Source organism: Balaenoptera acutorostrata, chromosome 5 (assembly GCF_949987535.1).
Source record: "Balaenoptera acutorostrata chromosome 5, mBalAcu1.1, whole genome shotgun sequence".
Taxonomy (NCBI): domain Eukaryota; kingdom Metazoa; phylum Chordata; class Mammalia; order Artiodactyla; family Balaenopteridae; genus Balaenoptera; species Balaenoptera acutorostrata.
In genome coordinates, this window is record NC_080068.1 from 141,970,834 (window position 1) to 141,995,825 (window position 24,992).

General features: G+C 53.5%; 1 protein-coding gene across 6 annotated transcripts in view; it reads right to left on the minus strand.

Moving 5' to 3' along the window:
* The window catches only part of RGS12 (regulator of G protein signaling 12), a 123,074-nt gene that overhangs the window by 85,313 nt on the left and 12,769 nt on the right, over nt 1-24,992 (minus strand). For 4 of the 6 annotated variants that reach the window (XR_009008340.1, XR_009008339.1, XM_057546601.1 and 1 more), the window contains exon 2: nt 6,490-8,467. The exons of 1 other annotated variant lie outside the window; for it this stretch is intronic. Coding sequence is in view for 2 of the 5 variants with exons in the window: in XM_057546601.1 (XP_057402584.1) it covers nt 6,490-8,367 (1,878 nt within the window). In the remaining 3 variants the exon portion in view is untranslated. Of the gene's footprint in view, nt 1-6,489; nt 8,468-24,992 lie in introns of those variants that run through there. One more of the 6 variants, XM_057546603.1, reaches the window with a different exon arrangement.

Below are 24,992 nucleotides of genomic sequence, written 5' to 3' on the forward strand. Positions count from 1 at the left end.
TGCAGGCTCCCCCCTCCTCCTCCTGCAGGCTCCCAACCTCCTCCTCCTGCAGGCTCCCCACCTCCTCCTCCTGCAGGCTCCCCACCTCCTCCTCCTGCAGGCTCCCCACCTCCTCCTCCTGCAGGCTCCCCACCTCCTCCTCCTGCAGGCTCCCCACCTCCTCCTCCTGCAGGCTCCCCCTCCTCCTCCTGCAGGCTCCCCCTCCTCCTCCTGCAGGCTCCCAACCTCCTCCTCCTGCAGGCTCCCCCCTCCTCCTCCTGCAGGCTCCCCCCTCCTCCTCCTGCAGGTTCCCCCCTCCTCCTCCTGCAGGCTCCCCCCTCCTCCTCCTGCAGGCTCCCCCCTCCTCCTCCTGCAGGCTCCCAACCTCCTCCTCCTGCAGGCTCCCAACCTCCTCCTCCTGCAGGCTCCCCACCTCCTCCTCCTGCAGGCTCCCCACCTCCTCCTGCAGGCTTCCCACCTCCTCCTCCTGCAGGCTCCCCACCTCCTCCTCCTGCAGGCTCCCCACCTCCTGCAGGCTCCCCTTCCTCCAGCAGGTTCCCCCCCTCCTGCAGTTTGGAGTGTAGACGAAAGCTGTCTCCATCTGCACCTGCAGAGCGGCTATCTTCAAGTTCATGTGGAGGCACAGACAGGCGGAAGATGGCAACAGACAACAGAAGGAACCTGGCTCCTGATGAACGGGGAGCCTCCACACCAGCCCTGGGCAGCCCACCCAAACTCTTAACAAACTCTTAATAAAATGGAAAGGCATCCATTTATAAACATTATTTAACTCTCGTCAACAATGTCATACACTCGGCTAAGTCTACGAGTGATGGCCTCCCAGCCCCCAGCCCAGTATCCCACGGCTCCCCAACGAGGAAACAGTTCAGGAGCATTGCCCAGGTCAGTGCACTAGGAGTCAGAGCATTGGATGTTACTGGGAGAGGCTCAAAATGCCGAGCATTCCCTCTGCAAACCTCCCACTTGACCAGCGTAATAAAAGAGCCTGAGAGGCGGAGAGGTGTCCACCTGAACGAGCAAGCGTGGAAAAGTGGGCCTTCTCTTTGGCCAGTTTCCCTCCAGGCGTCCACAGGAGTAAGGGGTCCCAGAAAGCCAAGGGGTCCCAGAAAGCCGAGATCTGGACTGAGCTAGGGTATAAAGGACCAAGAAGACAGTGACGAAGCCCTGGTAAAGGAGCATCCTGAAAAGATGACTGTCTGGACGGAGAACTGATAGGACTTAGAGACCAGCTGGTGACTGAATGCAGTGGTATAGTCCCTCTAAGAGTTGGCTTCCTTTGTGCATACAGAATAGAAGGGCTGCGTGCCAGACTTTCAAAGGGAACATTTAATACAAAGGATTGTCGAGTATAACATGGAAGCAATCATAAACACAGAGACCACTAAAGACCATCCTAGGGCTGCGAGAGAGAGAGAGAGAGAGAGAGGGAGAGAGAGAGAGAGAAAGAGAGGGCGCTATGGGGAGGGCGTCCTGGCACTGGCCGCTCCCCAGGCCTGGGATCAGGGGCACAGGCAGCCAAGGATGGCTTAAAAGGAGAAGCTGGGGGGTGAGAAGTGCACTAGGGGTGTGAAAAGCTCCGAGGTTTCCCCAGAATCCACAAGGCCATGGAGGGCTGTGCCCATGCACAGGGCTACGGCTGCACCGGCAGGAGTGGAGGCCCAAGCAGGGCCATCAGCTGCCTGGCTGAGCGCTGAAGGCTCCACACACACAGGCCCCTCGGCAAAGACCGAGACTGACCGGCTCCAGGCATCGAAGGAAATCTCTGCCCAGTCACTAGCTGACCTCTAAGCGAACCAAGCCGAGACCTCGTGGCCACACACAACAAAGAATGCACCAGACAGAATTTGCTCAGAAAAGCCCCTAAACAAACAACAACAAACAGCAAGGAGGGGAGAGCGCATCTCCGCTCCTAGGACAGCTGCGCGCTGTGCGGGGCGCCCTGCTGAGGTTCTCGGTTGCGCGAAGATCAGATGCAGTGTGCAGAGGGCGCCAGCTGCTGGGCTGAGCCAGGCGTCCGAGTCTCTCGCCTCTTAGCGCCAAGCCCACACCTCTTTGCCGGCGTCGGACACCGGAGCTGGGCCTTGCAGACGATGCTCTGCCGGCACGGGCTCGACGGCCGGCTCCGCCAGCAGGGGCTGCGCTGGCTCCCGTCGGGCTGCTTTCCACGCGGCGGGGGCTGGCTGCGCCCGCATCCTCCTCGGGCCGTCGTTCTCCGGCAGCCTGCTCCCGGGCAGCCCTGGCTGCAGCCCCATGGCCGCCTCCTCTCGGTTCTAAGTCTCCGCCAGGCTGCTGCCCCCGCCCCCTCTGCTGCTCCCTCCTTGGGGTTCCATTAGTGGTCTCATGCCAGCGGGCCACCTCTGGTCTGGCTACCGATCCTTCACTCTAACGTCTCCCCGTTCAACTCGCTGGTGTGTTTTCTGTCTCCTGGCCAGATCCTGACGGACACAGCCTGATTTTGCACAGAGTAAGACATTGAAGCCACTGTCACCACCGAGAGGAATTTACAGTAACTCCGGACACCAACTACTCGACCTTCCACGACCTCTGGCATCTCCCCCTCCTGCTCCTAACGCCTCTTCCTCTTCGCATTTCCAGCACTTCCTTCCTCCATCCCTTCCTGACCTGTCCTCTGCTCATCCTGACAAGCCACCAGCCAGCTCAAGCCAGGCCAGGAGGGACACCAGAAGACCCACCTTAGGACCCTGGAAGCTTCTGCCGCTCCAGCAGGGGCTGTGGGATTAGACTGCGCTAATAATGCAGGGGAACCCAGTTAGCAAAGAGCCACGGATACACTTCCAGAGATTAGAGCTGGAATGCAATACAATACAATTTATTACTACTTATTTTTAGATAAATCGTGTGTCCCATCACATCACGAAAGGAACGCCACCTGACTGTGGGCAAGTCGCTCAATGTGTATAAACCCTACTCTCCTTGTCAGTAAGATAATGAGCTCATAGATCAAATAAGGAAATAAAGCACACTGCAAACAGTGAACACTACACTGCTATTTTCCAGCACTGGAAACATCAATCCCATGTCAAGTACTTCATTCTTTTGTTACAGTATAAGCAATAACAGCCAATACCTTCGTTTCCACAACATTTTTGTTGAAGGTTAAAGAACATTAAAAAGAAGCCCAAGACCCTCCTAAGTATAGTCCACTGGTCTCTGACAAAGGGGCACAGACAATACAAGGGAGCAATGACTGTCTTTTCTACAAATGGTGCTGGAACAAGAGATATCCGCTTGCAAAAAAAAAAAAGGGAATCTAGATACAGACCGTACACCCTTCAGAAGTGAACTCAAAACGGATCATAGACCTGGATGTAAAATAAAAAACCATAAAACTCCTAGAAGATAGCATAGGAGGAAACCCAGATGACCGTGGGTTTAGTGATGCCTTTTTGGTACAACACCAAAGGCACGATCCACCAAAGAAAGAACTGATAAGCTGGACTTCATTAAAGTTTAAAACTTCTACTCTGTGAAAAACAGTATCAAGAGAATGAAAAGAAAAGCCACAGAATGGGAGAAAATATTCGCAAAAGGCACATCTGATGAAGGACTGTTACTCAAAATAAACAAAGAACTCTTAGGTGGCGCAGTGGTTAAGAACCCGCCTGCCAATGCAGGGGACACGGGTTCAATCCCTGGCCCGGGAAGGTCCCACATGCCGCGGAGCAACTAAGCCCATGAGCCACAACTACTGAGCCTGCGCTCTAGAACCCACAAGCCACAACTACTGAGCCCACGTGCCACAACTACTGAAGCCCACACACCTAGAGCCCGTGCTCCGCAACAAGAGAAGCCACCGCAAGGAGAAGCCCGCGCACCGCAACGAAGAGTAGCCCCTGCTCGCCACAACTAGAGAAAGCCTGCGTGCAGCAACGAAGACCCAACGCAGCCAAAACTAAAAACAAATAAATAAATAAATTTATATTAAAATAAAGGAACTAAAGGCCTATTTCTTAAAAAAAAAAAACTCAACAGTAAGAAAACAAACAATCTGATAAAAATAGGCCGAAGATCTTAACAGACACCTCACCAAAGAAAATATACAGATGACAAGTAAGCATATGAAAAGATGCTCAACCTCACATGTCATCAAGGGAGATGCAAAGTAAAACAACAGTGAGATGCCACTACATAAGTGTCAGGATGGCAAAAACTCTGAACACTGACAACACCAAACTGGGGCCAAAATGTGAAGCAACAGAAACTTTCATCATTGCTGGTGGGAACGCAAAACGGTGCAGCCACTTTGGAAGACAGTTTCTTACAAAGCTAAACATTCTCTCACCACACGAGCCAGCAATCCCACTCCTTGGTACTTACCCAGAGGAGTTGAAAACTTATGTCCACACCAAAACCTGCATGCACACAGATGTTTATAACAGTTTTACTCATAGTTGCTGGAACTTGGAAGCCACCAAGGTGTCCTTCAGAAGGTGAATGGATACATAAACTGTGGTACCTCCAGATAACGGAATAGTACTCAGTGCTAAAGAGAAATGAGCTATCAAGCCATGAAAAGACATGGAGGAAACTTCAATGCATATTATTAAGTAAAACAAGCCAATCTGAAAAGGCTACAGACTGTATGATTCCAACTATACGACAACTGGAAAAGGCAAAACTACGGAGACAGGGAAAAAAATCAGTGGTTGCTGGGGGAGGGCAGGGGAGGGCTGAACAGGCAGAGCACGGAGGACTTTTAGGGCAGTGAAACCACCCTGTCTGATTCTACAATGGTGAACACACGTCACTATAAACTGTTCAAGCCCACAGAATGCGCACCACCAACAGCGACCCTCATATAAACTATGGGCTCCGGGGTTACTGACTGTGACAAGTGAGGGATGAGGGATCCCTCCCTCCGGTGAGGGAGGCTGATGGTGGCGAGGCGCCTTTGAGGGTAGAGGGAACTGTGCGCCTTTGAGGGTAGAGGGAACTCTCTGTGCCTTCCTCTCAATTTCATTATAAACCTAAAACTGCTCTTAAAAATAAAGTCTTTAAAACAAAAGAGACGACGAAGCCCAAGGTTTGACTCATGAACCTGCTTCGTCCTGACTGCTGAGCCTTAGACAAGTCACTTAGCCCTCGAGGACGGGTCACCTCTCCTGGAGAGCGGGGAGCACAGCACCCTGTCTCTGGGTCTCCTGAGGTCAGAGCCCCTGTGGGGAGCCTGAGACTTGCCACCAAGTGAACGGACATGAGGGTGCACCGCAGTCTGCCAGACAAACACCATTTATTCCTGCCAGTGTAACAATTCACATGCGCAGTGGCAATGGAGAAAACCCATTTGTGGGATATGTGTTCAAAGAGGTGGTGAATTCCCCAATTTCTGATAACATTTTAGACACCTTCCAGGGCCTTCCCTCCCCAAGCCCTCCCCCAACCAACAGGGAAGCCCAGGCCGCAGCTGCCGCCCGCACCGCCCACACTGCCCGCACCGCAGGTGGAAGGAGACCCCAGCCCATGCAGTTCCACCCCACCGAGGGAACGGGAGGGAAGGTGCACACAGGGCAGAAGTCCCATTAGCCCGGCCACTTTAGGAATTCAGACAAAACCTGCGTGACTACAACTGTGTTTACAAAAGCACAAATCTATGCTTAGATACATCACAGTGTTACATGGTCGTTTAGGGGAGCTAAAACTATGGGAGGCCTGTCCTTTCCTTCGTCTTTAAGTTTTCTCTGATGTGTTCTACGATGAAAAATAATAAGACTTGGAAAGGGGACGGATCCTGAACAGAACGTTCAACAAACTCCACAGCCCAGGCCACAGCGGGAACAAACCCAGAAAAGGTGTTTTAAATCACAGAGGTCCTCTGAGAAGGGTTCCTTCCAAGCCAGCTGAGCTGAGGGCCAGCCCGCCCGCCAGCACGGATGCCAGCACCGCCGGCCTGCAGGGCCAGCCCTCCTGCTGGCTGCGTCCCTCCCCCAACTCCGAACCAGGCTCCCGGCCCCGCCCCCAGCTGTTTGACGCTGGAGCCACGAGCCACTGCCAACTTCAGCTGGTGTTTTTCTCGTAGCAGGACTTTCTCAATGAAGGAAACACCAAGGTGAAGCTCCCCATCCTGAAGCGACCAGTCTCTGTGCTTCCAGAATTTTCTTGCTTCAAAAAAGGGCGTGAGGCCTCAGCCACTGGGGCCAGAGACGAAGTGGGCTTCAAAGGGGCTGCCGGGACAGGCCCCTCCGGCACCCAGGGCAGCAGGAAAGGGTGGGGAGCAGGGAGGAGGGCCTCACCCTGGCCGGGAGGTCACCATCTCTTCCACCACCACCTGTCCCACCCGACGTCCCGCCCCGCCCCACCCAGAGCCAGGGCAAATCCAGGCAGACACGCCCTGAAGCCGACACAGGCCACCAGGGCAGCCAGAGGAAGGCAGAACTGGGAACCGGGCTATGAAGGTGCCGTCGCTCATCAGTAACTGACCGAGCTATGAAACCACGCTCACCTTTCCTGACCCTCCCCTAACAGGCTTACCTTTTTGTCTTCCTTAGTCTTCCTAACACTTCGATGGGGGCCGAAAATGGTCTGCATCCCAAGAGCCTTCCTGGCCCAGTCCCTCTTCTGGGTGCTGGGCGGGGGCTGCGCGGGGCTGCCCTCCACCCGGTAGCGGTCAGCGGGAATCTTGCTCATGGGAGGGGGCAGCGTGCCGCAGTTGATGCTGGACCAGCCGTCGGTGGAGTCCGTGTAAGACTCCTGGTCGCTGGTGTGCCCGCACTGCCACTCCTGCAGGACGTGGACCGGGAGCCACCGCTGGCCGAAGCCACCACCGGGGCCCGCAGCGCCCCTCTTGGAAGGAGGGACCGAGCACCGCAAGGAGGCCGGGGGGCCTTCCACGTGAGGAGCGGGCCCCAGGTGCTTACCGAGGTCCCGGCACCTGTCAGCCTGCGGAGCGGCCTCAAACGGGGCCCCCTCGGGGTCGTGGCCGAAGGCCCCGTTCCAGGGGGCGCCCCAGGGCTGGGAGCCCCTCCCGACCACACCCTCCCAGGCGCTGCCGCCAGGGCCGTGCCTGCTCGAGCCGGCGCCCAGGTCCACCACGAGCACTCGGCTGCTTCTGTCCTCGTGGGCGAAGTTCCCGATGCCGCTGTCGCTGTTGCTGCTGGTGCTGGTGTTCTGGTGAGCGTCCGCGTCCCCGTCCGCAAAGGCCCGGGCCCGCACGCCCTCGATCAGCTCGCCCATGTCCCGGTACAGCACGGAGACGAACTGCAGGACTGGGAGCGAGGACGCGGGGAACTCCAGGCAGCCGTTGGTGTCAGGGTCGGCCGTGCACTCAAACCCGAAGCGCCGGGCGATGCCCTGGTGGATCTTGTGACTGAACAGGTCCGGGTCCACCATGAACACGTGGCAGGACGTCCGCAAAACGCCCTCCTCCTCCTGCGCCAGGCTCCCGTCATCGGCCGCCTGCATGGTCACCAGCCCGAAAAACCTCCTGTCGTCTGGGCACACGGCGCTGAACGCCAGCCTCTCGGCCGGGTATCGGGCCAGGACAGCGGCCTTGTCCGTGCAGAGCTGCACGCAGTCATGCATGATCTGCATGGTCACCAGCGAGTGGATCTTCTGCTCGGCCCGCAGGCGCCGCAGGCAGCCCCGGATGGCCTGCACGCTGTCCGATTCCAGGCTGCAGCTGGTGGACGGCAGCTCGATGGAGCCCAAGTAGCCCACAACCATGGCCACGTTCAAAATGCTTGCGTCCACCCCGAAGTCTTCATGAGTCTCCAGCCCAACGCTGAAAACAGAATCATCATTCACAACTTTCGGTATCTCCTCCTTAGAAAGCTGGCTGGTATTTGGATTATTTACACTTTCATGGCCAAGGTCAAATCGCCCAGTGGCTGATTCTGAAAGGGATCTTTGTTTCAACTTCAAGGGCTCTGAACTGCTTGCTCGAAGACCAGGGTTTTCAAAGATCATGTTGAAAATCCCTCCAGACTGCATTTCCTCAACGACTCTCTCTGCTCTGTTTATACCTAATGCCTTAGAGTCGAGTTTGGGCTTCAGCCAGCCTTTTCCTTCATAAAATCCAACCTCTTCATCACTGGAGCAGGACTCCAGGTGGCCGATGCCTTCACCGATCACCATGTGCAGGACACCAGAACATTTCCCAATTAACTTCACCACGTCTTCATGGGACGCTTTCTTCACGTTGATCTCGTTGACAGCAAGTATCTGGTCGCCAGCACGGAGGCCCACAAAATCCGCAGGGCTGCCTCTCATGACACAGCTGAGCACACAGGGCGCCTGCCCAGAAAGCGCGAATCCGTACCCCGCCCTTCCTCTGGCCACCTCCACGCTCCGCATCCGGGGGGGCGCCGTCCCGAGCAGCGGCCGCTCCCCCAGGTCCCCCGCTCTGTACATCTCAAAGTGCTTCCGAGACCAGGAGCATAGCTCACTATGCCAGCAGATCCATGGTTCAGGGAATGCTGGAAGCTACCATAGTTCTCCTTGAAATAATGCCCTAAGGAAGAAGAATAAAGCTCATTGTTAAAGATCTCATATTTATACTGCTTACTGCTACTACCCAAACATAAAAAGATAATTCACAACAAAACCGTCACAGGAAGAGTCTCTCGTTGCCACACAAATGTCAACGTGAAGGAGACGCACTATCTCTGTGCAGCAAATCTTAAAGTCCGCCTAAGAAATCTTCCAAAGCAGAAGGCATTTCCCAGGGCTGGTATCCTTCCCAACTCCGATCTCGCCGAGGCTAATCCCACCCCGGGTTTGAGGAACACAGGACTGCCGCAGAATCTGCTTCCTCCCTGTCTGGATGGAAAGAGGAGAGCCCTTGGACCCTAATCACTCAAGGGTGTGCTCCGAGGACCGGTGCCCGGCTCCCCGGAGCTCCCTGCCACGCGCTGAGCCAGGGGCAGAGCCGAGGGTGGAAAGGCAGCTGCATGACCCCTAGTCCAGCCCCGTCTTTGATCACAAGCTCCCTCCACACAAAGTTCTCCAGGAAGGGGTGTCAGCTTGTTTTCCCTCATATCCACCACCCTCCCTCAAGTAATTTATTTTGAACAAAGCACCGTGTGGGGAAAACACATTAGTCTGAAATATTGGGTTGGCTAAAAAAGTTCGTTTGGGTTTTCCCATAAGATGTTACAGAAAAATCGAAAGGAACTTTTTGGCCAACCTGATACTATAGAGGCTGCCTGACAGCACAGATGAAACAACCAAAAAGAGCAAAGGAATTTAAACTTAACTGTTCCAGGGGGATGACTTCACAATGGAAAGTATTGGTTGTCATTGAAAACAAACCCATGTCGGGATCCCCAAGACCACCCCTGGGTTTCCAGCAGGAGGACACGCAGGGCTCACGTATACTCGGGGCTCTGAATCATCACAGTGAAGGGCTGTGAAGCAGAACCACCCAAGGGAGAGGGCCCGGGGGCGAGGTCCAGAGGAAACAGGCGTCAGCTTCCAGAACCTCGTCCCGTGGAGTCACGCGGCCGCGTTCCACCCCCAGCGACACGCTGTCCCCAGGGAAGCTCGTCAGAGACTCAGAACCGGGGCTCTCATTGGGGGCCCGCAGGCTCCGCAGGCCCCTCTGCCGGGCACGCACCGAACTGCAGCCCCGGGGAGGGGGGAAGGGTGCCAGCACAGACACAGCAGGGGAGGCCCAGGGAGCCCCCCATCCCGACACCCCAGCTCCCGGACGCCAGCCCAGGGCCAGCCCCGCACGCAGGCCTCGCAGAGGGCGGCAGCCAGGCCCGCTGGGAGGACTCCTCTCCCCACAAAACCCTTTAGAGATCGCTTTAAAAAGCAATACAGTGAGTGATTGTATTGTGAAGATCCAAAACATAAGAGAACATGTTTTTTAAAGAGTATATGTTTTTAAAATAATTGTTTTAAAGTTGTCAGGAGAAATTCTCATGTGTTGGGATAAAGTTTCCAGTAACAGAAGCGTAACTCAGAGTAACTGATGTATACACACCAAAAAGTGAAAAGAACTGTACAAACTGGGAAGTATATTATTCAATGACTCCAGGAGCAGCTGCAAGTGACAAAACACTGACCTGCAGGATGCATGCTTGAGTAGAATTATTTTATGACAATAAGAGTGAAAAGAGCAATTTATTTATAAACTACCATGTTATTCAATATCTAAGTGATGCTAAATTAATCATTTAAATATTAGGACTGGAATTTAACTATTTAATATTCATCATTAAAAATGTGTGTATTAAAGTCTGCCATGAACTGTGCTTCAGGGTCTTCTCATTGGATCTTCTAAAGGGGTGTGGGCTACACAACACCCCAGAGATGCCACGTCCTGATCCCTGGAACACATCACCTCACGTGGCCGAGGGGACCTTACAGATGTGATGGAGTGAAGGGTCCCGAGATGGGAGGTCACCCTGGATTCGCCGGGGGGCGGGGAGGGGTGGCCGTGATCACAGGGTCCTGGCAGAGGGAGGCGGGAGGGGGGCGGGAGGGGGGAGTCAGAGAGCAGAGCTACGGGCCTGGAAGGGGTGGGGGGAAGGGGCCTCCCCGGGGGCCTCCAGGAGGAACCAGCCCTGCCCGCACCCGGGCTCCGCCCGCGACACTGATTCTGGACTCCTGGCCCCAGACTGTAAGGGCATAAATCTGAGTTGTTTTAAGCCACTGAGTTTGTGGTCACTTGTTTCAGCAGCCACTGGGAAACTCGCAAAAGGGGAATCGCCCTGTTGGTGGGGAGAGGGGATGCAGTGTATGCATGAAACATCCCACCTGAAAAAGGCTCACAGCAGCGTCTGGCTCCCGACAATGTAGGCTGCCACCGTGAACTCCCTGGGACAGGGTTAGCGAGGCCCCACCGGTTCCTCCAGGAACAGAAAACCCCCGGCTTTCTCTTGCAAACAGTAACAGATGTTGCTTGTATGAAAGAAATAATGTCCCAGTTTTAGATGCAGAATTACTCCATGATTCATCCGACCCCCGTGGAGTCGCAACACCGTGTGACGCAGTAGCCAATGACAGTCTTGGAGGTGGTTTACCCAAACATTTCTGTTAGACTCTTACTGCCGTCTTCTTCTATCAATCAGAAATAGTTTCTAATTCATACTAGTAATATCTTGATACCTAATAATCACATTTTGTAATCCAGCCTACAGGTTAATTTTTCCTTAAACTGTACCGATTAATAGTAAAACTGGTGGAACAGACAGTGAAATTCAGAAGAAACCACAGGGCGCTGGTTTCCAACCTCACCGGGCACGTCTGCCACCCAGGCTCCTGCTCCCGCTCCTGCACGCAGAGGCCCCGGCTTCCAAGCTCTGGGCAGAGGCCAGCCCCGACCCACCACGCACGGCCCAGGTGATCCGCACGTGGGTGACAGCACTTGCAACACCCTGACTTGAGACCATCTGCTACGGGCTGAATGTTTGTGTCCCCAAATTCATACGTGGAGATGCTAACCCAGTGGGATGATCTGGAGGCGGGGCCCTTGGCAGCGATCAGGGTGGATGAGGTCACGAGGGTGGGGCCCCCACGACGGGACTAGTGTCCTTGTGGCTCCAGAGGAGACATAGGAGCCCCTGCGCTCTGCTCCCCACCATGTGAGGAACCAGGAAGTGGGTCTCACCAGACTCCGGATCTGCCAGCGCCTTGATTTCAGACTTCCAGCCCCAGAACTAGGAGAAATAAACGCCTGTGGTTTAAGCCCCTCGGTGTAGGGAATTCTGTTACAGCAGCGGAGCGGATGAAGACATCATCTAATTAGCCAGCCTCCTTGTTTCGCAGAAAAGGTAACCAGGTCGGAAAGAAGTGCTTCTTCCAAGGGCCACCTCCTAATGGCTCAGTCAGCTAGGACACCAGGGCCTCCCCTCTCTCCACACCCTGCTACCACCGTCAGCCACTCGTCCTTCAAACCAATGAGATCTAGAAATAAACACCAGGTGCCTACGCCTTTCCACGGTTTAGATCTGACACAAAATGAGCCCTGTCCTGATGAATTTCTCCACTCACAGGCACGGAGTGAGTGCCTACCTGGGCCCGGCAGCGCCCCAGACCAAGCAGCTACAGAGCGGGTCCCAGCCCTGCTCCAGCAGCCCGCCGTCCCCAGAGAGGGAGGGGCAAGAGGAGGCGACAGCCATCACTCCGGAGCAGGGCAAGTGCCAGCCCCAGCCCTGTGCTCGGGTGCCCAGGAGTCTGCGGCAGACGGGCCGGGAAAGCCATCCCAGGAGGGGGCGACTGGCACAGCCGCAGTTCGGCCTCCACCTCTGCCCGTGCAGACGGGCGATCTGTGGGGATGGCACTGCAGGTCTCATGGCTGTGCCGCAAAGGCGACAGATGTTCACGGGGCAACGGGCCGAGCTGAGCACGGGGTCAAAAGACCAAAGCAACAAAGAACAACCACAACAGGGCGCGGAAGCGAGCGGGAGGGAGAGAAACTGAGGACCAGGAGGCAGAAAGCACCCAGCACACTGAGGAGAAGCGGGAAGTCCAGGAATAAGGGCAAGACAGCCGCGGAACGGCGGCAGTGGGGAAGCTGCACGGTCCACGGCGTGCACCGCGCCGCTCTGGGGGCTTTACACTTACTAACTCGTGTGTGTGAAACGTCGCTATGAGGTAGGTACGATTATTCTCATTTTGCAGATGAGGAAACGGAGGCACAGAGAAGTTAAGTAACTTGTCTTCAGCTGCACGGCTAATCAGTGTCAGAGGTGGACTTGAACCCGGCTGCTCTGGGCTTTCTCTCTCCCCATGCAGAGGGGCTCAGAGAGGAAGCGGAGCAGTGGTGGGACGCGCCCACCAGCAGACCCCTGCTCCTCAAACCCATCCCCAAAGCCACTGTGTCCCAGCAGCTACCTGCAACCACCACCCCAGCAGTGCTCACGGCGCCAGCCCCGCCAGACACCGCCTCCCCCTGACACCCCTCGGGGACACACACACGCGCGGAGGACCCAGCACACCGCCGGCAGACCCACGCCAGGATGCACGCTGGTGGTCCCTGTGTCCCGGCCGCCTCATCCCCGCCGGTCCATTCCAGCGCCTGCTCTCGACCCCCACGAAGCCCTCCCGAGCCCACGGCCACCCCGCCTACAGCAGGGCCCGAACCACCCGGGAGGATTTGCAGATGCACCCCGCGCATCAAGGCCACTTCCGGGCCCCTTACTGCCACCAACAACCAACGCCCTTGCCAAGCTTTCGTCCTGAAAGGGCCCCTTTCCCACTGCCTGCCACCTGACAGCCCCCACAGACGTCGGTGAGACCCTTCACCTGGTCATCGGTGTCGCCGGGTGCCCACTGTGTGTGGGACTGGGCCAGACACGGGGCTGCCTCAGGAGGGAACGGTCCCTTCCTGTGAAGACCTCTCCGCAGGGGACCGGGGACGGGTAACCGGAGGCTCCGATGGCAGCAGCTTCCTGAGGGCGTCTGCACAGCTGCTGCTCGGGCCACGCGGCCTGCTGAGCGGCTCCCAGGGGACCCTCCAGGGAGGCAGCCCAGCTGCTGCGCTCTGCGCATGGGGCAGCGCTGTCGGCCCCCTTGTCCCTGTCCCCTCTCCCTGAGGACCCACCTCCTCTCTGAACTCAAAGCCCCCACGTGGGTGACCCCAAGGCCTGACCCCGGAACTCTCTCCCGAGCGCCAAACCCATTTCCTGCGCTCTCAGCTGCCCGTCACCTCTCTCTGCGTGTCGACACCCAAACACACCTTTGCTGGAAGCACGCTTCTCCTCTTCCTCGGCCCCGACGTCCGCCTAAGCCCACCCACCCTTCTAGGCACCAGGCAGTGCCTCGGTCATCCCCACTTCCCCCTCCAGGCCGTCCCTCCCACCCCGCCTCACCATCCCCCTGTCCCCGACACCTTCCATCCACCTGGACATCCCACCCCCAGCCTTCTCCATCCCTCCTCCTTCTCCTCACTTCAGCAGCCGCTCTCGCGGTCACCCGTGTCCAGCCTGCTCCTCTGCGGCCACACGCTGCCCCCGTGCCCCGGAGCCCCCCGTCGCACCAGCCCCCTCAGCCATCCTGCTTCTCCTGCCCGCCTCCGCTCCCTCCACCCCATCCGCCAGGCATCAGCCCAGGCACGCTCCTGTCCCCCCACTCATGTCCTCCGCCCCCATCCAGGGACCCCGGGGACCGCCCCCCCCGCCCCGCAGGAATGGCCTGGGCTTTCTCCACAGCAGGTGCTGCGGGGCCGCCACGACACAGGGCGCCCAGGCCCCTGTCCAAAGCCACGTTCCCAGCCCCGGGGCTCTCAGCACTCCCGTCAACCCCGCAACTCTCCGCTGGTTACTCACGACCACCCAAACCCACCCGGCCGTCGCCTCCCTGCCCTCGGCTCGTGGCCTGTCCCCTCCTTTCCAGAGAAGAAAGACACCCCGCAGGCCCTCCCTCCGCAGCACACACCCTCCCCCTCCATCAGGCCAGCTTCTCCCCCAGGCCCTCGATGCCATCCCCACCACCTCAGGGGGCTGACACCGCCCGCCTGGGTCTGAAAACACCCAAGCCTCTCTAGCCCTAAAAGGAGTATAACCCCTCAGTTGATTCCTCATAACCCAGGGCTACGCTGCTTCTCCCCCTGGCAGCTTCTTAAGGGCTTATCAACGCTGGGGGCCTCCAGCCCTTCGTGCCTCCAAACACTCCTCATGCCACCCACCGAGGACCTCACAAGCTGGGCCCCCAGACACGCTCAGTCCTCATCCCCCACTTCTCAGCAGACTCAGCACGCCTACCTCCCCCCAGGGCTCCTCCACTCGGCCTCTCTCCCCTCCCCTTGGGCAATCACACCCACCACAAGGTGGGGGTCTCCCACCTGCTGATCGCCGCCCACACCTCTCCTGCAAGCTTGGGGGCACCTCAAACTCAACAGTCGAAACAAAAACAAACCCTCTTTCCCAAAGCCACACCCTCTTGGTGACCGGCCCACTATCTCCCCAGTCACACAGGCAGAGGCCAACACAAGTGGGGGATCCCAGAAGGACTCCCGAAATCCCAATCAGGGCATGTGGAGAGTCAAAAAGATGCAGCCTCAATTGCAGAGGAAGGAATACTTCCGAACTCATTCTATGAGGCCAGCACCACCCTGATACCAAAACCAGACAAGTATATCACAAGAATAAAAAATTACAGGCCAATATCACTGATGAATACAGACGCAAAAATCCTCAACAAGGGCTTCCCTGGTGGCTCAGTGGTTAAGAATCCGCCTGCCAATGCAGGGGACACAGGTTCGAGCCCAGGTCCGGGAAGATCCCACATGCCGCGGAGCAACTAAGCCCGTGCACCACAACTACTGAGCCTGTGCTCTAGAGCCCGCGTGCCACAACTACTGAAGCCTGCGTGCCCAGAGCCCATGCTCCATAACAAGAGAAGCCACCGCAATGAGAAGCCTGCGCACCACAACGAAGAGTAGCCCCCCCCTCGCTGCAACTAGAGAAAGCCCGCGTGCAGCAACGAAAACCCAATGCAGCCAAAAATAAATAAAATAAATTTTAAAAAAAATCCTCAACAAAACATTAGCAAACCGAATCCAACAATACGTTAAAAGGATCATACACCATGATCAAGTGGGATTTACCCCAGGGATGCAAGGATTTGTGATTATATGCAAATCAATCATTGTGATACACCACATTAACAAATTGAAGAATAAAAACCATATGATCATCTCAATAGATGCAGAAAAAGCTTCTGAAAAAATTCAACATCCAGGGCCTCCCTGGTGGCGCAGTGGTTGAGAATCTGCCTGTCAATGCAGGGGACACGGGTTCGAGCCCTGGTCTGGGAAGATCCCACATGCCGCAGAGCAACTAGGCCCGTGAGCCACAACTACTGAGCCTGCGCGTCTGGAGCCTGTGCTCCGCAACAAGAGAGGCCGCGACAGTGAGAGGCCCGCGCACCGCGATGAAGAGTGGCCCCCGCTTGCCGCAACTGGAGAAAGCCCTCGCACAGAAACGAAGACCCAACACAGCCAAAAATAAATAAATTAAAATAAATAAATTAAAAAAAAAATTCAACATCCATTTATTATTTAAAAAAACAAAAAACCTCTCCAGAAAGTGGGCATAGAGAGAACCTACCTCAACATCATAAAGCCCATATATGACAAACCCACTGCTAACATCATACTCAATGGTGAAAAGCTGAAAGCATTTCCTCCAAGATCAGGGACAAGACAAGGATGTCCACTCTTGCCACTTTTATTCCACATAGTTTTAGAAGTCCCAGCCACAGCAGTCAGAGAAAAAAAAAGAAATAAAAGGAATCCAAATTGGAAAGGAAGAAGGAAAACTGTCACTGTTTGCAGATGATATGATACTACACACAGAAAATCCTAAAGACACCACCAGAAAACTACAAGAGCTCATCAATGAATTCAGTAAAGTTGCAAGATACAAAATTAATATATAGAAACCTGTTGCATTTCTATACACTAAAAATGAACTATCAGAAAGAGAAACTAAGGAAACACTCCCATTTACCACTGCATCAAAAGGAATAAAAAACCTAGGAATAAACCTACCTAAGGAGGTAAAAGACCTGTACTCAGAAAACTATAAGACACCAATGAAAGAAATTGAAGACAACACAAACAGATAGAAAGATATACCATATTCATAGATTGGAAGAATTAATATTGTTAAAATGTCCATACTACACAAAGCAATCTACAGATTCAAAGCAATCCTTGTTAAAATGCCAAAGGTATTTTTCACAGAAATAAAACAATTTTAAATTTTGTATTGAAACACAAAAGACCCCGAATAGCCAAAATAATCTTGAGAAAGAAGAACAGAGCTGGAGGAATCCCACTCCCTGACTTCAGACTACACTACGAAACTACAGTAATCAAAACAGTATGGTACTGGCACAAAAATAGACACATACATCAATGGAACAGAATAGAGAGCCCAGAAATAAACCCACACACATATGGTCAATTAATCTATGACAAAGGAGGCAAGAATACATTGGGTTGGTCAAAAAGTTCATTTGGATTTTTCTGAAAGATGTTATGGAAAAACCCAAACTAACTTTTTGGCCAACCCAATATGATGGAGAAAAAACAATCTCTTCAATAAGTGGTGCTGGGAAAACTGGACAGCTACATATATAAGAGAATGAAATTAGAACATTCTCTAACACCACATAAAAAAATAAACTCAAAAAGGATTAAAGACCTAAATGTAAGACCAGAAACCATAAAACTCCTATATGAAAACACAGCAGAACACTCTTTGACATAAATCATAGCAATATTTTTTGGATCTGTCTCCTAAAGCAAAGGAAATAAAAGCAAAAATAAACAAATGGGACCTAATTAAACTTAAAAGCTTCTGCACAGCAAAGGAAACCATCAATAAAATGAAAAAATAAACTACTGAATGGGAGAAAATATCTGCAAATGATATGACCAATCAGGGGTTACAGCTCATACAACTCAACATAAAAAATCTGATTAAAAAAATAAGCAGGGCTTCCCTGGTGGCACAGTGGTTGAGAATCTGCCTGCCAATGCAGGGGACACGGGTTTGAGCCCTGGTCTGGGAAGATCCCGCATGCCGCGGAGCAACTGGGCCCGTGAGCCACAAATTACTGAGCCTGCGCGTCTGGAGCCTGTGCTCCGCAACAAGAGAGGCCGCGATAGTGAGAGGCCCGCGCAACGCGATGAAGAGTGGTCCCCACTTGCCACAACTAGAGAAAGCCCTTGCACAGAAACGAAGACCCAACACAGCAATCAATCAATCAATCAATAAATAAGAACGTGAATTTCTAAAAAAAAAAAAAATAAGCAGAAGACCTGAATAGACATTTTTCCAAAGAAGACGTGCAGATGGCCAACAGGCACATGAAAAGATGTTCAATATTGCTCATCATCAGGGAAATGCAAATCAAAATCACAATGAGATATCACCTCACACCTGTCAGAATGGCTATTATAAAAGCAACTATACTCCAATAAAAAAATTTTTTTAATTTTAAAAAAGGAATGGCTATCATAAAAAAGAACACAAATAACAAATGTTGGGGGCTTCCCTGGTGGCACACTGGTTAAGAATCCGCCTGCCAATGCAGGGGACATGGGTTCGATCCCTGGCTCAGGAAGATCCCACATGCCACGGAGCAACTAAGCGCATGCGCCACAACTACTGAGCCTGTGCTCTAGAGCCCGCAAGCCACAACTACTGAGCCTGCGTGCTACAACTACTGAAGCCCGCATGCCTAGAGCCCGTGCTCTGCAACAAGAGAAGCCACAACGAGAAGCCCACCACTGCAACGAAGAGTAGCACCCGCTCACCGCAACTAGAAAAGCCCATGCACAGCAACGAAGACCCAACCCAGCCAAAAATAAAAAAATTAAAAAAAAAACAAATGTTGGCAAAGATGTGGAGAAAAGGGAACCCTTGTACACTGTTGATGGGAATGTAAATTCCTGCAGTCACCATGGAAAAAAGTATGGAGGTTGCTCAAAAAACTAAAAATAGAACTACCATATGATCCAGCAATCCCACTCCTGGGTATATACCCCCCAAAAAACAAAAACTCGAATTCAAAAAGATACACGCACCCCAGTGTTCATAGCAGCATCATTTACAATTGCCAAGATACGGAAGCAACCTAAGTGTCCATCAATAGATGAACAGATAAGGAAGATGTGGTATATACATACATTGGAATACTACTCAGCCATAAAAAAGAATGAAATTTTGCCATTTGCAACAACATGGATGGACTTGGAGGGTATTATGCTAAGTGAAATAAGTCAGACAGAGAAAGACAAATACTTATCACTTACATGCAGAATATCATTTATATTACAGTAAATATCACTTATATGTGGAATCTAAAAAATACAACAAACTAGTGAATATAACAAAAAAGAAACAGACTCACAGATACAGAGAACAAAATAGTGGTTACTAGTGAGGAGAGGGAAGTGGGGATGGGCAATATAGGAGTAGGGGATTAAGAGGTACAAACTATTATGTATAAAATAAACTACAAGGATATATTGTACAACACAGGGAATACAGCCAATATTTTATAATAACTATAAATGGAGTATAACATTTAAAAATTGTGACTCACTATACTGTACCCCTGTAACATATAATATTGTACACCAGTAACATAATATCGTACATCAAGTATACTTCAATTAAATAAATAAATAAAACATTTGCCCTACAAAAAACAAAACAAAGCAAAACAAAAAGATGCAGCCTCAAGCAAAGGTTATCACAAACAGGGAACAACCATGGAAACAGAGTCTGCAAAAACCCACAATAACCCAGGGCTGGAGGACAGTCCGGGGCAGTCTCCACAGAAGGACCAGGAGATGGAGCACCACAGGAAAGCTAAGAGACCGAGAGGATGGATCCAGGGGCCACCGGGGGAAGGAAAGCACGTGGCTAAATTCAGTGGAAAGCCTCTCTGTTCATCTGTCACTGCATCACCCACAGGGCAGCCGGAAAGGGTTTTCCCAAATGAGTAGGGTGTATTTGGGGTTGGATGACTTAAATTGTAGCTTACGTGGAAAACACAAAATTCTCTTTGGAGAACTTTGGAGGCAGCTGAAATTGAAGTCAGATTTTAGCATTTGGTGGGATATTTGACCTCATTTGACTTTAAAAAAAAAAAAAAAGCAGGAAAGGAGAGAAAGAAACTGGAAGAAATAGCAGAGGGATCCAATAGCAGCTAAAACAAAGGTAAGATTCCCCCCAGTCCCACCCCCCATGACTCAGGGGACACAGGCCACCGTGCTCAGGTCCCCAAAACAGAGAAAAGCACTGCGGTTTCATTGCCCAGTCTCAAGCCACAAGTTATGCCAAATCTCAGGGAATGCTTTGCAACCAGGCTGCTTCCGCACAAGAAACTGGTTACCACAGTGCCAGGGGACACAGCTTCGGTGACGGGTGGATGGGTGGAGGGATAGACAGATGGACAGATGGGGAATGGGGAGATGGATGGGAGAATGTAGGGACGGATGGATGGGGAGAATGGGGAGATGTATGGGGGATGGGAGGATGGATGGGGGATGGGAGGATGGAAGGATGGATGGGGGATGGGTGAATAAATGGACGGATGGGTGGATGGGGTGATGGATGGATGGATGAGTGGGTGTGGGATGGGGATGGATGAATATACAGATGGATGGAGGGATGGACAGATGGGGATTGGGGGATGGATGAATGGTGGGTGGATGGATTGACTGAATTCATTCGTGGTGGTCAGTGTTTGCCCAATAACACCTCTCTGCCTTGTTGGTCCAAAAATTAATGGACCACCTCCCAGAGCTACAGAAAGACAAGAACCTTTAAATTCAAAGGGCCCACCAAGTGCTAAGCAGGGTAAGTGAAGAAGTCCCACCAAACCTTCAGAGAGAAAGGTCTCACATGAAGAAAGAGAACCTGCCAGCAGGTGTCTGAGGACAGCAGAGCCCAGCCCGCAAGGGGCTCCGGCTCCCGCACACTTGCGGAATAGGCAACAGGCAGGTGGAGGCCAAGGCTGGGTGTTCAGGTGTGGGTACACCGGCCATGCTCACCAGGCACTTACGTGAGTGAGCTGTACTATTAACGTAGCCCCGGCCAGAACTTCAACCTGTGGCAGCTCTAAAAGGTGAGGGTAGCCAGAAAAAGCAGCACATCCAGTCCGGCCATTTGAGTGTGATGGTCAAGCACACACAAGGGAGACGCTGAAACAAGGCACTGTGAGTCCACAGCCACCCCTGCGCCGGCCCTCAGGAGGGACCGGCCACCCCTCAGCTGAAAGCAGAGTCCCCATCTGCCTGACTCGGGGGGTTCTTTTTATTCACCCATGACACAGCCTCTCACCCAGTGCGGAGTGGCCTCAGGAGGGCTGGGCCCCGGGCCCCACGCACACGTCAGCAGAGGCACAGACTGATTTCGACAGCCAGACAGACAGACAGGTGCGCTGCGGGCGGTGCTCCGGGAACCACCCTCCACCACCTGCTGATCAGTGGCCGGAGTCCGGATACACCAGGCCAGGAGCACGTGTCACACTCCCCCCCAAAGGACTTCTTGGCCTCTGGAAAAAGAAGGAAGGGGTCTTTTTAAGAGGACCTCTGCTCGGGCAGTACCTTCTGAGTGTAGAATTTTACACCCCTCTCCTGAACACCAGAGGGACTAAAATAGCTCTACTTATAGCTGTCTGTCCACGTCTGCCCCACAAACACGTAGGAAGCCTTTGCTGTGCAGCCAACCTGGGGAGCCCATCCTGGGGAGGCCCATCCTAGGGGAGCCCATCCTGGGGGAGCCCATCCTGGGGGGGGCCCATCCTGGGGGCAGCCCGTCCTGGGGAGTCCACACTGGGGGGCCTACCTTCTGCCTGTGCAAAATAGCTGAGACAAAGCACAGCAGACCATTCCAGTCAGGGCCCTTGGACCGCGGAGCTGGATGCTGGGGGCCCAGCCATATCACTCGTGTGACACTGGTCAGATGATGACCTTGCTCCTGTACAATGGAGACCACAGAGCACCTTTCCTGGGGGGCAGGCAGAGGCCAGGCTCACCCTCACTCTTCCACGGTCTGAGGAGTCACAGGGCCCGGTGGACAACGTAGCACCCCACGCAGTTCCCCGAGGACTCGAGTCCCTCACCCCTACATCAGCCTCGCCTGCACCCTCCCCTTTGGAACGTCCCTCCCAGACCACCCACTAGCCCAGATGACACGTGATGTGCAGGTGCAGCTGTGCAGGTGTGGGTTCAGGTGTGCAGGTGCAGGTGTACAGGTGTGCAGGGGGGGTGCAGGTGCAGCAGGAGGTCTCCGCACTCACATCCTGTGCCCGCTGGAGTGGGAAGAAGGCTCAGTGAGCACCTGCTGAGCCGATAACTGTCCAGGACATGGCCTCGCTGTCTCTAAGTGTTAGAATTTAATTACTTTAGTCCACAATGTCTAAACTTTCTAAAAAGAATAGATATGACTTTTGTAAGGAGAAAAAAAAAAAGTTAACTGAAGAGGGCAATGGGTTTTTCTACGCAGGCCACCGTCATCAGAAACACCTAATTCCCAGCTGTACAAAAATGAAGGCTGCCTTCTCTCTCCAGACCCACATCAACCCTGCCCCACCGTGGGGTCAAAACAGAGGAGACCTGTGCCCTGCGGCAGGCCCCCACCACTGCTGTGGGGTCTCAGGAGACTCTGCCGGAGCTGGGATGGGGATCAGCAAGGGGGTGAGGCCTCAGCAAGACCCCCTGCCCTGGTGGCACAAAAGCAGGTCCAACTGCAAGTCCAGGGCAGAAGGTGAGGCTTGCCCCGTCACCACATCCATCAACAGAGGTCTGGATCAGCACCAACTCAGAAGAGGGAAAGGGATCAGAGCGAGCCAAACATCAGAAAACTGGCGAAGATCCACTCTGGCACGTTTCTTCCCTAAAATGAAGCTAGAATCCCACCCTCATTCCCTATCCCCAAAATTCATCAGCCCTGAACCCCTGAACCCAGCCCAACACCTCCGAGGACAGCTGGCAGCTGAACCGCCCATCAGGTGAGACACGCAGAGTTCCCAGGCACCCAAGTCCCTGCAAACACCCAACCCAAGAGAAGCAGGGAGCCACGGTGGGCTGGGCCAGGCGGCCAGGACCACGGGTCGCTCTCCGCTCGGCTCACCTGCCTCTTCCAAGTACACGACCTATACCCTGAGGGATGGTCCTGAGGTTCAAGTGCCAGAGCAGACTGACACATTTCTACTTAAGGAGGGAAACAACCGTCAGAAGTTTTCACACCACAGGGCCAGACACTTATTGAGCATATGGTGTCATGTGTTCACAAGCAATGCATACAGAAAGCCCCAAAACTAAAATCCAATTAGCCTAACTGAATCTAGGTGACACAGGAGAGGGGAGACACGGACCTGCCATGAGTATGACCTCCAGCGTGGCCGTCTTCACCCCACTTGCATTCCTCCCGCACGGCTGAGCTGTCCCCCTGGGCAAGCTCGCCTGCATCCACCTCCTCCTCTCCACACCTGCTCTGAACTCGTCATCACTGTCACCTCCTGCCACCTGACTCTCTTCCGAGCAACCCACCCGCAAGAACCCGAACGTCCCCAAAAGCCAACTCCTCACCTCACCTTCCTCTTCTGTTCAGGGCAGAGTCCTCGTGCGTGTGATGCCGCGTGCAAGCTGCTGCGTGTGAGGAAAGGTGTAAGAGATGGACAGCACCCCGTAAAGAGACCTTCTCATTGAACATCTGGGCCTCTAGGATGCCCACGGGCGCCGTCCCTCACCCTGCAGGAGCCCAAGGCAGAGAAGGGCTTATCTCAGAGAGATTTGAAGGATGGCTCTTGTCTGATGGCGTGAACACCAATGAGATTCACAGGAGGCCCACAAAGCTTTCAAGAAAACGCTATCAGTGGAAACACTGCCAGCTTGAACTGAAAGAGTCACAGGCAGTACAAAATGAAAATTGGGCACTGGATCCCCAAAAGTCTACTGGCGGGAAGAAGGCTGAGAGAATGACTCAACTGCAAACGCGTGCTGCCTTCACAAAAAGGGAAAGAGAAGAGTCAGGAGCACAGAAGGCAGAGCGAGAGCCACCATCCCCAAATCTTCAGATCCAATGAAGCGCTTTCCAACATTTTCCAGGCTGGATTAAAGAGTTGCTGTGCACCTGTGACTCCTTTACGCCTTCCCTTTTCCCTCCTTTTTGAGGAGCATCTACAGTGGTTACCCTATGTCTGTCCCAACACTGCATTACTGTTCTGGGGAGGGGCTGATAGTTGGCCTTCAGTTCCGGTCTACAGATGGAGACGAAGGGCACCCCCGGAGCTGTGCTCAAGCAACTACAGCTGGGGACCCTCACCCACACCTGGAGCCCGTCCGGATGACGGCCTTCTGGACTCTTGAGCTGATGCCATCGTGGAGGGATCTCGGGGGCAGTGCGTTCTGTACGTGCGAGGGGCGTGAACCACTGGGGCCGTGGGCTGGACACAGATAGGCAGCCTCTGAGATGGCCCCAACGATCCTGCCCCCGAGTCGTCCCACCCTGGGCAGCCCCCTTCCCTGAGCGCAGGCTACACCTGGTGCCTCGCTTCAAATAAACTGAATATGGCAAAAGTGACGAGATGTCGCTTCCAAGACAGGCTACCCAAAGATTGCCTCCCGCCGCCCTCGCTCTGAGGGAAGTCAGCGGCCAGGCTGTGAGCTGCCCTGAGAAGCAGCCCACACGGCAAAGAACAGCGTCTCTGGCCACCAGCCAGCAAGGCCGTGCGGCCTGCCGATAGTCACATTGTGACCTTGGAAGTGGATCTTCGAGGCCACCAGCTGCTACGAGAGTGAGCGTAGGAGTGGCTCCTCACCCACTGCACCCTGATCACAACCCGGCGTGAGAGCTGGAACCGCGGACCCAGCTAAGCCGCCCCGGGGTCCTGACCACAGGAACTGGGAGGCAGAAAACCCTCGTCATTTCGGGGGGGCGATTTGTTACATGGCAGCAATAACTAACGTACCACGTAATCCAAAATATGAATGTTATCACTTGACTTGTTACCATTCCTGTTGTAAATATACACAAAACAGTGCTATATTTATTTCTAAGCAGCAATGCATGCTTAAGTATTTTTCCCTCAAATCTAATCTGTGATGAGGTGATTAAGGAAATCATGCTGCATAAATCAGAGATAAACTGACCAGGAACGGGAAAAACTGGCTAATAAAAATGACTACTTTTGGATGACCACCTAATCAATCAGTCTCACAAGCTAAATATAACAGTCCCGTTTTACAAATGAAGAAACCGAGGCTCAGGCATCTCGCCTACAACCACGTCCGAAGACAGAGTTAGGATTCAAACTCAGGCTGACCAGTTTCAGTTTGGGCTCTTAACCACACGTTTTACTATTAGCACACGAGCAAATGGCCTGTGTAGAAACTGGCCTCCCCTGAAGTATTTCTGCTCACAAAAATCATCCACCTGGGTCTCAAACAGTCTATCTCAACTCCTTTGGTAGCTTCATTTCCCAAATTTGCACATTAACCTAAGTTTAGGAAGCAGGTCAGCAGCCCCTGAAATTATTAGGATGCACGGTTGTTGAATAAT